Source organism: Lagenorhynchus albirostris, chromosome 9 (assembly GCF_949774975.1).
Source record: "Lagenorhynchus albirostris chromosome 9, mLagAlb1.1, whole genome shotgun sequence".
Classification (NCBI taxonomy): domain Eukaryota; kingdom Metazoa; phylum Chordata; class Mammalia; order Artiodactyla; family Delphinidae; genus Lagenorhynchus; species Lagenorhynchus albirostris.
The window spans coordinates 100,996,319-101,010,904 of record NC_083103.1 but is presented as its reverse complement, the minus strand read 5'-3'; the positions used below and the strand labels follow the sequence as shown (position 1 = coordinate 101,010,904).

At 44.7% G+C, this 14,586-nt stretch overlaps 2 protein-coding genes across 5 annotated transcripts in view; one reads left to right on the top strand and one right to left on the bottom strand.

Annotated features, from left to right (window-relative positions):
* FAM118B (family with sequence similarity 118 member B) overlaps nucleotides 1–7,342 on the bottom strand; it is a 46,429-nt gene extending 39,087 nt beyond the window's left edge. For 2 of the 3 annotated variants that reach the window (XM_060160738.1, XM_060160739.1), the window contains exon 1: nucleotides 7,273–7,340. The gene's annotated coding sequence lies outside the window, so the exon portion shown is untranslated. Of the gene's footprint in view, nucleotides 1–7,272 lie in introns of all 3 variants that reach the window. The other variant, XM_060160740.1, reaches the window with a different exon arrangement.
* Nucleotides 7,343–7,442: 100 nt separating this feature from the next.
* On the top strand, nucleotides 7,443–14,001 carry RPUSD4 (RNA pseudouridine synthase D4). Of its 2 annotated transcripts, none has more exons than XM_060160735.1 (7): nucleotides 7,443–7,641; nucleotides 8,020–8,185; nucleotides 9,452–9,653; nucleotides 10,729–10,822; nucleotides 10,897–11,041; nucleotides 12,902–12,999; nucleotides 13,468–14,001. In XM_060160735.1, exons 1-7 carry the CDS (start codon nucleotides 7,456–7,458, stop codon nucleotides 13,702–13,704), a joined length of 1,128 nt encoding a protein of 375 aa, XP_060016718.1. In that variant the 5' UTR covers nucleotides 7,443–7,455; the 3' UTR covers nucleotides 13,705–14,001. The 2 variants fall into 2 exon arrangements, with proteins under 2 accessions (XP_060016718.1, XP_060016717.1); XM_060160734.1 differs by having other exon boundaries at nucleotides 13,465–14,001.
* Nucleotides 14,002–14,586: the final 585 nt, after the last annotated feature.

Sequence of the window (14,586 nt, the reverse complement as noted above, 5' to 3'; positions counted from 1 at the left end):
TCCAATCAGTAACAATTAATACACACATACACACACACACACACACACACCCAATCCACATCTTTTTATATGGTCAATTAATCTATGACAAAGAAGGTAAGAATACACAATGGGGAAAAGACAGTCTTGTCAATAAATGTGTGGGGAAAACTGGACCGCTACCTGCAAAAGACTGAAACTGGGCCACTTTCTTATGCCATATACAAAAATAAACTCAAAATGGATTAAAGAGTTAAATGTAAGACCTGAAACCAAAAGCTCCTAGAAGAAAACATAGGCAGTGCACTCTCTTGGTCTTAGCAATTTATTTTGGATCTGTCTCCTCAGGCAAGGGAAACAAAAGCAAAATAAACAAATGGAACTACAGTACATCAAACTAAAAACAGCCTTTGCACAGTGAAGGAAACTATCAACAAAACAAAAGGCAGCCTATGAATAGGAGAAGACATTTGCAAACAACATCAGGTAAGGGGTTAATACCCAAAATATACAAAGAATTCATACAACACAACGCCAAAAAAACCCAAACAACCTGATTAAAAAATGGGCAAAGGACCTGAATAGACATTCTTCCAAGAAGATATACAAATGGCCAACAGGCACATGAAAAGATGCTCAACATCACTAATCATCAGGGAAATGTAAATCAAAACCACAATGATATACCATCTCATACCTGTCAGAACGGCTATCATCAAAAAGACAAGAAGTAGCAGGTGTCTTTATGGTGAGAATGAGAGAAAAGGGAACTCTCGTGCACTGTTGGTAGGACTGTAGACTGGTGCATCTATTGCAGAATATTGTACAGAGGTTCCTCAAAAAATTAAACACAGAACTACCATATGATCCAGTGATTTCACTTCTGGGTATTTACCCAAAGAAAAAACACGAATTCGAAAAGACACATGCACACCAGCGTTCACTGCAGCATTATTTACAATAGCCAAAATACGGAAGCAAACTAAGTGTCCACCGATAGATGAACGGATAAAGAAGATACACACACACACACAGGAGTATTACTCAGCCATAACAAAAAAGAAATCATGCCACTTATGATAACATGGATGGATCTAGAGAGTATTATGCTAAGTAAATAAATCAGAGAAAGACAAATACCATATGATCTCACTTACATGTGCAATCTAAAAAAACAAAACAAAATGAAAACAGACTCACAGATACAGAGAACAGGTGGTTGCCAGAGGGGAAGGGGGGTGGAGGTGGGGGAGAAATAGGTGAAGGGTACGAAGAGGTACAAACATCCAGTTATAAAATAAATAAGCCACAGGGATATAACATACAGCATAAGGAATATGGTCAATAATATTCTAATAACTTTGTATGGGGACAGATGGGTAACTAGACTTAATGCAGTGATCATTTCATAAAGTATGCAAATATCAAATCACCATGTTAGCACACCTGAAACTAACATACCACTGTATGCAAACTATATTTCAATTAAAAAAAGCCACATCTTTAACTTACTGATGAAATTTTCAAATGCTACAGAAAATAGGTTTATTCAACTTAACCAACTATCTGTTGCAAAGACCTTCTTGAATTTCTCTAGGGATCCTCATATCCTCTTTTATCAACATGCTTGAATAATCCCTCAATTTTCCATTGTCCACGTTCTGGAAACAGTTTCTAGGTTCACCCTTCCAGTGTATATTCCTTTTCCCATAAGATACTTGGTCATCTTCATTTATATAAATGCTACAAAATACATAGCTCTTTAAGATGTTGAAAATGCTCCAATGTAACATTCTTGTTTTATAATCATAAAATGCTGACTAATAATGTGAGTACCTACTACACAGTAGGAACCAGATATACTTATCTTGCTGCTCATCGCAACAATCTTATCAGGTAGGTATTATTGGTTTCATCGCACATATGAAGAAACTGAGGCTGAGAAGATTAAATGCTTGTAAATAACAAAGCATGATGCAAATCCCAGTCTGTTTTTGAAGCTCATGCTGTTTCTAAAATACTCATTTCCTGCAAGCACTGGAATTTCAGCGATCATCAGGTTGTTTACTCCACCCCCCTTTTTGGACGAGAAATTTAGGGTACAAAACTTTGAAGTGATTCCCCTAAATGGCAGAATGAAACCAAATTCCATAGCTCTTGACTCTTACTCTATTTTTATTCCACAAATCTATGCACTGATGCTATACTAGGTGCTGGACAGGGCTAGTATTTATTGAGCATTAACTACGTATGGGGCTCTACAGGGCTTTAACCAGCATTAACTCACTCGATCCTCATGGTGGTCTTAGGGTAGACATTCTTCCCATTTTACAGGATAAAAAAAACTAAAGTGAGAGAGATTAAGTAACTTGCACAAGGTCACACAGCTAGCAAGTGGCAGAGCTGGATCTGAAACCCAGCCTACATGACTCTGAAGTGCAAGCTCTTAGCATCTCCAAGGTTTACAGTCCACATTATCTCTTCTGAATGCCCATATGGTTTTAGCCTAATTAAAAGTGTACACATGATGTGTGGACCCTTCTTTCAACCTGATGATTCAAACAAATGAAGTGTTAGAAAGTGAGACCAACAGGAAAATCTGTACACTGACTGGTTGCTTGGTGATACCAAGGACTATATTTTTTAAGGTGTGATGATGGTATTGAGGTTACGCTGAAAACTAGTTCTTATCTTTGACAGATACATACTGAAGTGTTTACAGATGAAATGATTATTTCTGGGATTTGATTCAAAACCATTTGGGAGTTTGGGGTGTAGAACAAGACTGGCCCTGTGCTGGCTGGATGTATCAGAAGCTGGCTCATGGGTACATGGGGTTTATTAGAGTTTTCTCTATCATGTATACGTTTGAAAATTTCCACAATTCAGAAAGAATGCACAAAAAAAAAAGAAAAAGATGAGAAAAACCATGTTATTTTAACAGTATTTGGGAAACAGAAATATGAATGATTTTCCCCCACTCTACTTTTTGTATTTTCACATTTTCTATATTACTTTTATAATGGAAAACATAAAATAAGCTACTTAAAGAAATTCCCCCCCCCAGAAAAAAGAAATTCCCTATCTTCTAAAAATAGGCAGAGCAAGTTTGCCCATAATCTAATGAGGTCAAAGCATCATGACGAAAGCATTTCCCAGCCCTTTATCAGTTAACTACCATTCACACACTTTAAAAAAAGGCCACTTTTTAAGGACAAGTATGGTCTTTAAGCCAAGAGCATAAAGGTACATAAGGGCAAAACAGATTAGACACAGACTTAAGAAAAATAATTATGGTAACTAGACTTGTGGCGGTGATCACTTTGTAGTGTGTATAAATGTTGAATTATAATGCTGTACAACTGAAACTTAAATAATAATAATTAAAAAAAGAAATTAACCCCCCAAACCAGATATGGTCAGGTAAAAATGGGTTACATTTCAAGGGATAATTAATATATAACATGCTTTGGTTTAAAAAAAAAAAAGACTAACTAGTGATACAGTTCCTCTTGATAGTTAGGCAGAGTTTGGGACAAAGACTTTGAATGTGTAATGCTGACCTTTCTAATGGTCACATGGGCCACAGGACAGGGATCCCCTCGCCAGTGTATGGCCAGGTGGGGATGGGACAGCCACAGATCACAGGCCAGCTGTCTTCTGTGGGTCGCCGCCAGTTTTCCTCAGTGACACAACAATAATTTCCATGTGTGTCACAGTATGAAAAAAGTTTGGGAAGCAGTGTTAAAGCTAGACCTGCCCTGACATTGCTCAAAAGCTGAAAAAAAGTGAAACAAGGGGCAACAGTACAATGGAATCTCTTTGAAATGCTGGCATGGAAAAAAGAACGAACACACATGGCATAGGTCAATACCATTGTTTTCTAATTTTTTTTCTATCTGCACTCCTTTCCACAACCCACCTAGGAAATCTGAAGGTGTATTCCAGCAGCACTCAATGAAGTAACCTCCAAACATAAATGTCAGCTCAGTGGCATAAGGTTAAATTGTGGGGACAGGATTAAAATCCTGGTTCCCTGTGCCAATGCTAAATGTACTCAAGGTAAGTCTGAAATAAATTCCACTTGTTAAGAAAGAGAAGCACTTAAGTGTCAGTGGAAAATCTTGATAGAAGCTTAGAGCTAGTAAGGATCTTCTTTTAAAAGACAAATAACTGAAGCCCAAATTACTCGCTCAAGTTCACCAGCAGCTGAACTGGGACCAGTCCCCAGATCTCCCAGCTGCCGACAACTGCTCTTTCCAGGGCACCTCCAGAGAACTGCTAATTGCTTCTTTGAATCTCTCTAAAACCATAAAACAATATCCAAGTACTTCCTGCTCCTCAGGGAAACTGAATCGCTGGTTAATCTGCAACTAGCAAATCGCTGTTCAAGGAACCAGAATTTAACCTCATGCCACTAATTAACCTTAAATTTGGGATATTTAGACACAAGTTCTTTTATTAGTCCCTGTTTGTATTTATGAAATAAAAAGAAGGCTTTGTTGTTCTTGCACAGGTTAGAAAATATCCTTAAAAACAAATTATCAAGTTCTTCTTTATATGGTTATGGGGGGGCACATATTATGATATATCAAGATCTAGGTAGATAAGCCACGTTCATACTCTGCAAGAATGAAGACACCACTAATAGAATTCCCCTCCTTATACTGAGAACACAGTCCAGATAAGAAGAGTCCCCAACCAAAAAGAGAATATGAGATTAGTGCAGAAGTGGAAAAATGCGCTATCTAAAGCAGGATTACCTGAATAAGGAAGAGAAAGGAGATAATATATATCTTTACATAAATTCTTGTGTACTGAGAGCAACTCTATTTCAAATCAACAAGTGGCCAGACTCAAAGGATAAACATTAAGGAACCAAACTTCTGTACCCACATTGGCTAAAGCTGTACTGTGATACCAAGCAAACAAAAGCTCTGAATTCTTCAAATTTCTCTTACAAAGTTTCAACAAGAAAAACCTAAAAGTTCCTTCTCCAGAAAAAAAGAGACCAGTGTTTTTATGCCTAGGCACTATAGTGTGTGCCTTGGGTTAACCTGAAACCCAAGAACACAAGCTCTGTGTCACTGACAATGACATCTGAGTTGGTTCTTCATTTTGTTTCCTGCCACAGAAGGCCAATTCTGCAGGAACAGGGGTCACTTCTTGAATGCCATTAAGGACAGGTTAAGGCAGAAAAAGGCTCCCCAGCTCCCCCCAAAACCATAAAAGTCCTACACCTAAAACAGGCTTGTAATTAATGTAACGATACGAATTTAAGTCCTGATGTCCAAATTTCAGAGTCCCTGGAAAGGAGTCTTCACATACTTATGTAACACGTGATGTGCGACTGCTTAGTGAAATTAGAACCTGGGTCTGGGACATTATCAGTAAAAGGTAGTAATTCTCAACTTCTCTAGATCTGTGTCTTTCCTGGGAATTTGCAGGGGGAAAAAACAGTAGGAGAGAAGCTGTTTCTCAATCTCCCTTCGAATTCTTCACATTTATACCCCGATCACCTCTCTTATTACAGAAACATACACAGGTCTTCTTTCCCCCTCTTTACAAATACATGTACTCCTACCTCCAATCTTTAGGTCAAAAGTGGACAGAAATTAGATAATTCAAAATGTTCAGACACACCTAACCCATGCCTCTGACGCACTTCAGCCAGCCAAGGGATATTTATGAATTTACTCTGTACCAGATGCGGGGGATAAAAAAAATGAATGAGTCCTTAAGGCACTCACAGTTCAACAGCAGCTGTCAATAGTACCTCTTGACCTGTACAACTCAAAACCAATTCACACTCAAAGGACAGTACAGTGTAGGGAAAAAGACCAGTGAACGGGGCTTCCCTGGTGGCGCAGTGGTTGAGAGCCCACCCGCCGATGCAGGGGACACGGGTTCATGCCCCAGTCCGGGAAGATCCCACATGCCGTGGAGCGGCTGGGCCCGTGAGCCATGGCCACTGAGCCTGCGTGTCTGGACCCTGTGCTCCGCAACGGGAGAGGCCACAGCAGTGAGAGGCCCGCGTACCCACCCCCCCCAAAAAAAAAAAAAAAACCAGTGAACGAAGCACAGCCTTTCTACTGAGCACTCAGATTGCAGCTTCCTAGCTGATTTCCCAGTTATCAAAGCCCTCTCCTTTTCAATCTGTCCTGCATTCAAATGCCAGATTCATTTCCAGAATTCCACTTTCAAGGAGTCTCTCTCCTGCTCTAGCATCTTCAAAGACTCCTCCCTACTTACCACATCTAGTTCAAACCCTTCTTCCAGTTAAAGTCTTCTATAGGCTAGCTCCACTTACCTGTTCAACTTTATCTCATGCTCTACAGGGCTCCCTTCTGCCCATCCCTTTTAGAGGGGTAGGACGCAAACTTAATTCCACCACCTCCTCTAACTCCTCAGGCAGCCTCCATCCTAAGCAGTCTTAAAAACCGTTTCCTCTATCGTCAGCACAGATCCGTTAATTTCCTGAGATCTCGTCAGGGCTCGGCATCAGCTTTCTTCTTCATAAATGGCAGGTCTGTTCCCAGGTTCTTTTAACATTACTATCCCAACCAGATGTTCCTCTTCCCTGCCACCCCTTAGTGAAGTCCCAGGGTCTTGACTTAGTGAAGTCCCTGGCAGTTTGGGCATGGGAGTCCCAACACTGCACCTTGTAAGAGAAGGAGAGGGTCTGGAGCAAGTTACAAACCAGGGATGGAGAAAACGAAGGAAGTGGAAAAGGGAAGGGAAGATTCCTGCTCTGTACTCTGTCTTTTCTTTGGAAGCTGTGGGGGGAGGGACGGGGGAGACGCCACGAAATGAATTCTTGAAGAAGGCAGAAGAAACTCAAGGTGCTCCCTAGGAACAAAATATGGACCCGTGGATAACGGAAGGGCTCCCCATCACCCCTGGGAGAGAAGGACTAGTTACAACGTGAAACAAAGAGGTTGGGAGTCAGGAGATGAGGGGTGGAGAGGCTTCAGAGATCCCGCGTCTCCGAAGGTCGAGCGGTAAGGAAAAAAAAAAGGACGCGAGGCGTCCCTCGAGGGACTGGCCGAGCACCCGGGACGTGGCTGCCAAAACGGACGAGGTGGGCGCCTCAGACGGCTCTGGGGCGAGTGTCCATGGGGCACGCTTCTCCCGGGGGCGGGGAGGCGGTTTTGAGTGGCGTCGTCTCTTAAAGGGAGAAACGGTTTCCCAAGGTAGGGACCTCCGAGAATGGAAGCGCTGGGGACGCGGAAACGTTAAAGCGTTGAGGCACCGGCATTTCCCAGCCCCAACCCGGCTTCTCCACTCACTCACCGCGTCTCCTCCGAACACAACCGCTCCAGTTGCAGCTACCGGCCAACGCAGCCGCACTTAGCGCGCCTCGCCCCCACGTGACTCGCCCGGGACCCCGCCCCGACCGCCCCACGTGACCCTCAGGGCCCACCTACTCCCTCCTCGCTCTAGTCCGTCTTCTGCGCGTGGGCTTAGGTCGGCAAGATGGCGGCTGCTAGCTGTAGTGCGCCTGGCGTCTGGGTCCGGGGTTCCTGGCAGCGTCTGGGGAATCTCTTCACTTTCGTCTCAAAGCCACTTTGTTCCGCTGCTGCTGCCTCTCGGCCCCTGGATGCCCAGCGATTAGCGGAGAGGCTTCGAGCCCAGAAACAGGAACAAAAGACGAAGAAGCCGGTGAGCCCAGAAGGACCACAACTCCCAAGAGGCAGTGCGCTCACTGGTTTCCCAGGCCGGGAGGGAGGTGGGAGGGTCCTCTGACACATGTCAAGTAATCAATGTCGAGGACTAGTGGTGGGAGAATGGGGAGAAAGCGGAGGGGAGAGGTCAGAAGGGTGCGGTATCTTCCTGTGGGCTGGGTCTCTGGCTCCTGCCGACCCCGGCCCTAAGCACTACGTGGGTACAGGCGAGACACACCCACCCCTGCGCTCAAATTACTCGGGGACGGAGCGAGTCTAATGCAAAAATACAGGCATTCCCTTCCCAAATTCTCACCCAGACTTACTGAAAGTCCTCCCCACCAGGCATTTACCGTCGCTCCTTCTCTCCCCGCAGGTGCCCACAAACCCTGTTCAAAGGAGAGTGCAAGAACTACTGCGGTTCACAGAGCAGCTGCAGCGCGTCCACCCCAACGTGCTTGCTAAGGCGCTGAGCCGAGGACTTATCCACCAGGACAAGGACCTTGTGGTCGTCAATAAACCCTACGGTCTCCCTGTGCATGGTAAGCAGCATGTGGGGAAGGGAGGCGGGCCGCTGCTGCTTTGTGCTACACGTAGGGGCAACTCTAACATTACTCGGGGGGCTCTCTGAAGCCTTGCTTTCAAAGTAATTAAACTTTTGTGGGGTACTGTCCTCTGTGAGGAACCAGTAAGGACGCAGAGATAAATAAGACAGTCCCCACCTTCCAAACATCTGGCAGCCAGCAGTGATTTATGGAATTTGCTGTGTGCAGACCTCCACCGAGGATTGCTATAGAGAAGGACAAAGGCTGTGTGGTTCCTGTCTTCAGATTATTTTCCATCGGAACTGGGAAAGAGGACATAACGTGTGTTGGTGTATACCTAACAAAACCCCAGGGTGCCTACAACTTAATGGAAACCCTAATGTTTTTGAATAAATGTTAAATGTAGTCAGAGACAGCTAGGGTGAGTCAGGAAAGACTGATAGAAAAAAATGCATTTGTGGAAAGGGTTTTGCTGGGGGAATAGGCATATTTTAGCTAGAAGAACGAATGTTTTGGGGGGAGGTATGGAGAAGGTTGTACATGAAAACAACGAATTAAATCAGACATTGCCGAGTGCTTTGTATGGTTTTTTTCCTCTCTTGATCCTTCCAGTAGCTTGCCTTTCCGTTCCCCAAGAGATAACTATTATCAAGATATTTACATTTTATAGATGAGAAAACTGAAAGTTGGAAAGAGTACGTAATCTGTCCAAGGTCAATGGCTAGTTGTGAGGGTCCATAGAATGGAACCCAGGAATGTCTCACCCCAAAGCCCTGCCTCTCAGCTCTTCTGTAATGCCTCAGGAAGGCCTCATGGTCTTGCATTTCTCACTAGGGTTTACTTGGCAAATTCTCAAGCCTTTGTTTATATAGTGAAATATCAGATCTCATCATTTTGGTTGCTGATTTTAGTATGAGTACATAAGTAGATTAACTATATATATATATATATACACACATATAGGTCTGAGGAGAAAGCCACGTGCTCTAGGATGGTGCTTTTTAAACTTTAATATGCATATGAGTCACTTGGGCCTTTTGTTAAAATGCAGATTTTGATTAATTAGTCTGGGTTGGAGGCCTGAGATTCCTTTCTAGCGAGCTCCCTGGGCAGACTGATATGTTTCTAGTCCCTGGACCACAATTCAGTAATAAGGCTCTAGAAAGCATTTACTGTTAATCCAGTAAGGACTGTTGTCCCAGGTAGAGGTCTTTGGTGAGATCTTTTCCTGGCCTCTCAAACCTCTGGCTTTTTCCTTCGTAGGTGGCCCTGGGGTCCGGCTCTGCATCAGTGATGTACTGCCTGTCCTGGCGAAGATGCTTCACGGCCACAAGGCAGAGCCCTTGCATCTGTGCCATCGGCTGGACAAGGAAACTACAGGCGTAATGGTGTTGGCTTGGGAAAAAGACGTGGCGCATCAAGTCCAAGAGTTGTTTAGAACCCGTCAGGTGACAAAGAAGTACTGGTATGAAGCCCATCCATAGCGGTCGAGGTGGTGTAGGCACCCTTCCATCTATTCATCCGTTCATAGAGCAGGAACTCCTAGTAATAGAAGGCACTGTACTCAGATGTGTGGGCATATAAAAATTATAGGAAACAGGTTTAGTGCTTAGAATATTAGAGTCTGGTGGCATAGTGGTTCCTAATTATGGCTGTACATAAAAATTATTAAAAATTAATTATATGAGTATACATGATTTCATTCCTTTGGTAAAATGTCAGACAACAGCAGTAGTGTTAGGTCATTAGAAAGGGTCAACTCATAGTTACAACTCAGTGTAGGTATAAAATGTATCAGATAGCAGCCTCAACTGCTACCAATCTGCAGTGGGGTGTCCAGGGTGTGCAATGTTATATCTGGGCTTGTGACTCCTGGGCCAGTGATTCTGTGTTAGGCCACCAAGTACCCAGGAGAGCTGATTGACTGACTGGAAGAGGCATGGACGTAAGGACAGATTAAAGAGTCTTCTGCCTGTCTGTGGTGTGACGGAGGGAAACCTCCAACAAGAGGGACTTACTGAACTATGGTTGGGATTCCTGTGACTTTTCTGAGCACAGTTCCTCTGTTTTATTGACCTGGCAAATAGGCAGGAGCGGTCCTGTGAAATTTTCACTCAATTCATTCATTTATTCATTTATTCCATATGCAGTTCGAACTTACCATCTTTTATTATTTAAAAAAGAAAAACAGGATACAAAACTGTATTACCCTAGTTTTACTTTAAGCTGTACATACTCATTTTTAAAGGTTGGATGAGTGACAGTGTTATAAATACAATTTTTTTCTTGTTTTTCTGTTTTTTCCCCAAATATTCTACAATCAGCACATATTAGTTTAGTTGTAAAAAAGATAGGCGTATAAGGATAGTGTCAAACTCTCAGGCTAAGCACTATACCAAGAGATCATTTGGGACCCTCTGATCTTAAGACCTGACCGCAGTAGTGCAGGAGGTCCAGAGTTAAAACCTCTAAGTAGCCAATGCAAGGAGAGCCTCACTCACCTTTGTGGCTTAAGCAAGGGTCTGTGTGTGTCCCCTCAGGGCCATCACGATGCGCGTCCCGGTGCCCTCAGCGGGAGTCGTGGACATTCCCATCGTTGAAAAGGAGGTGCAGGGCCAGGAACGACACCACAAGGTGGGTGAGCGCCTCCAGAGGGATGGGTTTGCTGCTCTTTCTTCGAAATTGTGTCCTGATTTCTTTGGCTCCAGATGACGCTGTCCCCGAGCTACTGCATGGACAATGGGAAGATGGTGAGGGTACGGACCAGCAGGAACGCACACCTGGCTGTGACTCAGTACCGGGTGCTGAGCAGCACCCTCTCCTCCGCCCTCTTGGAGCTCCAGCCTGTTACCGGTGAGGGTGCCAGTGTTCTGCAGTGGGTGGAGAAGCCCCACTGCCCCTCAGCTTCACCCAGGGCCTTGTGCCAGGCTCCGCCCCTCCCCTGAGCAGCTGGTATTATGGGGACTCTGGGATTGCACCAGAGTGTGCTTCCAGTGCTGATCTGAGGCTGGGAGCTTCCATAGGGATGATTGTTTAAAACAGCAGGTAGGGGCTTCCCTGGTGGCGCAGTGGTTGAGAGTCCGCCTGCCGATACAGGGGACGTGGGTTCGTGCCCCAGTCCGGGAAGATCCCACGTGCCGCGGAGTGGCTGGGCCCGTGAGCCATGGCCGCTGAGCCTGCGCATCCGGAGCCTGTGCTCCGCAACGGGAGAGGCCACAGCAGTGAGAGGCCCGCGTACCACAAAAAAAAAAAAAAAAAAGAAAAAAAAACAGTAGGTAGCAGAAGGATACAAATAGTTTGCTTTAGGCAGACTCCTACTCTTAATCAGTTTCCTGGGTGGGTGAGAAATATTCAGTTAAAATGATAGAATAAATCAATTCTTCCTTCAAAAAATAATAAATAAATGGTTTGCTTACGTTTATTTAAAAATTTGCAAATTAATTCCTCAAAAAATGAAGCATAGGATTACCCTATGATCCAGCAATTCTGCTTCCTGTATATATGCAGAAGAATTGAAAACAGGGATTCAAAGAGATATTTGTACACCGGTGTTTATAGCAGCACTATTCACAATAGCCTAAAGGTGAAAACAACCTACATGTCCATCAACAGATGAGTGGAAAAACAGAATGTGGTACATCATGCAGTGGAATGTAATTCAACCTTAGAAAGGAAGGAAGTTCTGACACATACTGCAGCATGGATAGACGTTACAACATTATGCTAAATGAAACACAAAAGGACACATACTGTATGATTCCATTTATATGAGATACCTAGAGTAGGCAAATTCATAGAGACAGATAGTAGAGTAATGGTTACCAGGGGCTGGAGAGAGCGGGGGGCGGGGAGTTATTGTTAACTGAGTACAGAGTTTCAGTTGGGGGCAATGGAAAAGTTCTGGAGAGGGACTGTAGTAGTGATTGCACAACAATGTGAATGTACTCAGTGCCACCGAACTGTACTCTTAAAAACGATTAAAATGGGACTTCCCTGGTGGTGCATTGGTTAAGGATCTGCCTGCCAATGCAGGGACACAGGTTCAATCCCTGGTCCGGGAAGATCCCACATGCCGCAGAGCAACTAAGCCCATGCGCCACAACTACTGAGCCTGTGCTCTAGAGCCCGCGAGCCACAACTCCTGAGCCTGCGAGCCACAGCTACTGAAGCCCACACGCCTAGAGCCCGTGCTCCGTAATGAGAGAAGCCTCCGCAATGAGAAGCCCGTGCACCGCAACGAAGAGTGGCCCCCGCTCGCCGCAACTAGAGAAAGAAGACCCAACGAAGCAACGAAGACCCAATGTAGCCAAAAATAAATAAATAAATTTATATTAAAAGAAAGGATTAAAATGTTAAATTTTATGTATATTTTGCCACAGTAAAAAAAATAAATGTACAAAGCAATACTATTTAGTGTTATACAACACAATTATTAAAAAAAAAAGCATGGCAATGATAGACACCAAGTTGATAGCAGTGGTTATCTGTGGTGGAAAGGGAACTGTGGTGGCGAGGGGTACTTAGAGGCTTAACAGCATTTATAATGTTTATTTCCTAATAGCCTATTGTTTGTTATATTATTCTTTATACCTTATTGTAGTTGGGGCTTTGCCCGTTTTACTGTCCTTTGGTTTAATATGGTTAGAAGCAGATGCCACCAGTGGTATTGTTTCAATAGCTACTCCTAAGTTTCCTCCCTCTCTTTTTTTAAAGGAATAAAACATCAGCTTCGAGTTCACCTGTCTTTTGGATTGGATTGCCCGATCCTTGGTGACCACAAGTACTCAGACTGGAACAGGCTGGCCCCCCAGGTAATATACGTCTGACCCAATATGCAGCAGAATAAGGGGGAGAACTTATGCTTTCCCCTTGTTAAGTCCCTGAAGTGAGTCACAGCAAAGATGTGTTGATTGTCTTCCGACACAGTACCATGCTAGTTATCTAGCTTCTGGAGAAATTGAGAAGCAGTTAGGAGACTTTCTGAAGGCTCAAAGCAGGCTTTCATGCTACAGCGAAAGAGCCTTGGTGGGAACTTTGTTTTTTGCTGTTACAGCCCATTCTCTTGGAAAGCCAGAGAATTGGCCAAGGAGAGCTTCCCTGGTGTGATGGGTTTTCTCATACATGGGCTCTGAACCCTTCCTAGAAATGGCCCCGAAGCAGGCTGTCCATCACTGTGTCTTCCGGGAGTTAGTGAGGGGGCCCCGTGAGTGGAGGTCTTCTGCCCCCGCACACTGGAGCTGTTGGCCTTGCGCTCACGAGCTCTTTCCTCTGCACAGAAGCTGTCCGCCTGCATCCTGAAGAAGCTGGGGCTGCGGCAGTCCAAGGCCCGTCACATCCCCCTTCACCTGCATGCCTGCCAGCTGACTCTGCCTGCCCTGCAGGCCGGGAAGGAGGAACTCAACTTGGTCTGCAAGCCTCCTCGATATTTTGTCCATTCCCTGCGCCGTCTGGGCTTAAAGATGCCGAGTCGGGATCAAAATGGGGACGAGGAAGCCACACACTCAAGAGCACAGTGAAGACAGTTGGGCAGTTTGCCCTGAATTCTTCTCTCTGTTTAAGAGACTCTGCTAACTTCTCACTTGGGACAGACTCCAGAAGAGCCAGGTGTGATGAGTTGAAGAAACAGCTGCTTCAGGGCTCTTACTGGGGACTAGTGTCTGTCTGTCGACACTCTGGCCACATGCTGGAAAAGCCAGCAGGCAGTCTCCCTGCTTCAGAGTGGAAGAGAGCTCAGGACCAGGAGAACTAAAGCACAGAATCTGTGATCAGGAACTGTTTTTACCCAACAATAAAGCTCTTGGTCTGTCAGAAAAGTTCCTGTGGTTGGAGAGAACATAATGGTGGTCTAGCTCATAGAGATTCAGAAGCAGCTTCTGCTGTCCTCGTGGAGCTGCAGGATCTATCAGCAAAGCCTTCCTGCTTTATTTGTTCAGTCTCAGATTTTGTAGCCAGCGATCATAGACTACAAGGATTCCCTTCAGCCTCTGCTCGGGCCCCTTACTGTGCTAGTGACTGTGGAGCCTGCGAAGGGGTGTTCAGTGAGCAAGCAAAGCAGGTGTAAATGGCAGGCATATAACAAAAACGAGTGGAGCAAGCAGGGTGTAAGGCCATGGTGGGGAGCACCCACCTGTCTAAAGAGGGCAGTTGTTAGCTCCAGCTGAGGGTTGCTCTGTGGGAACAGATCTTCTAACTTTTTAATTTATTTATTTATTTATTTGGCTCTACCAGGTCTTAGTTGCGGCACGTGGGATCTTTGTTATGGCATGCAGGATCTTTAGCTGTGGCATGCGAACTCTTAGTTGTGGCATGTGGGATCTAGTTCCCTGACCAGGGATCAAATCCGGGCCCACTGCATTGGGAGTGCAGAGTCTTAACCACTGGACCACCAGGGAAGTCCT

Bases quoted from the DNA above. Each gene is read 5' to 3' on its own strand.
- RPUSD4 (XM_060160734.1), top strand. From the start codon at position 7,456: ATGGCGGCTGCTAGCTGTAGTGCGCCTGGCGTCTGGGTCCGGGGTTCC. The intron at 7,642-8,019 runs GTGAGCCCAGAA...CTCTCCCCGCAG, and splicing joins AACAAAAGACGAAGAAGCCG to GTGCCCACAAACCCTGTTCA. The intron at 9,654-10,728 runs GTATGAAGCCCA...GTGTCCCCTCAG, and splicing joins CAGGTGACAAAGAAGTACTG to GGCCATCACGATGCGCGTCC.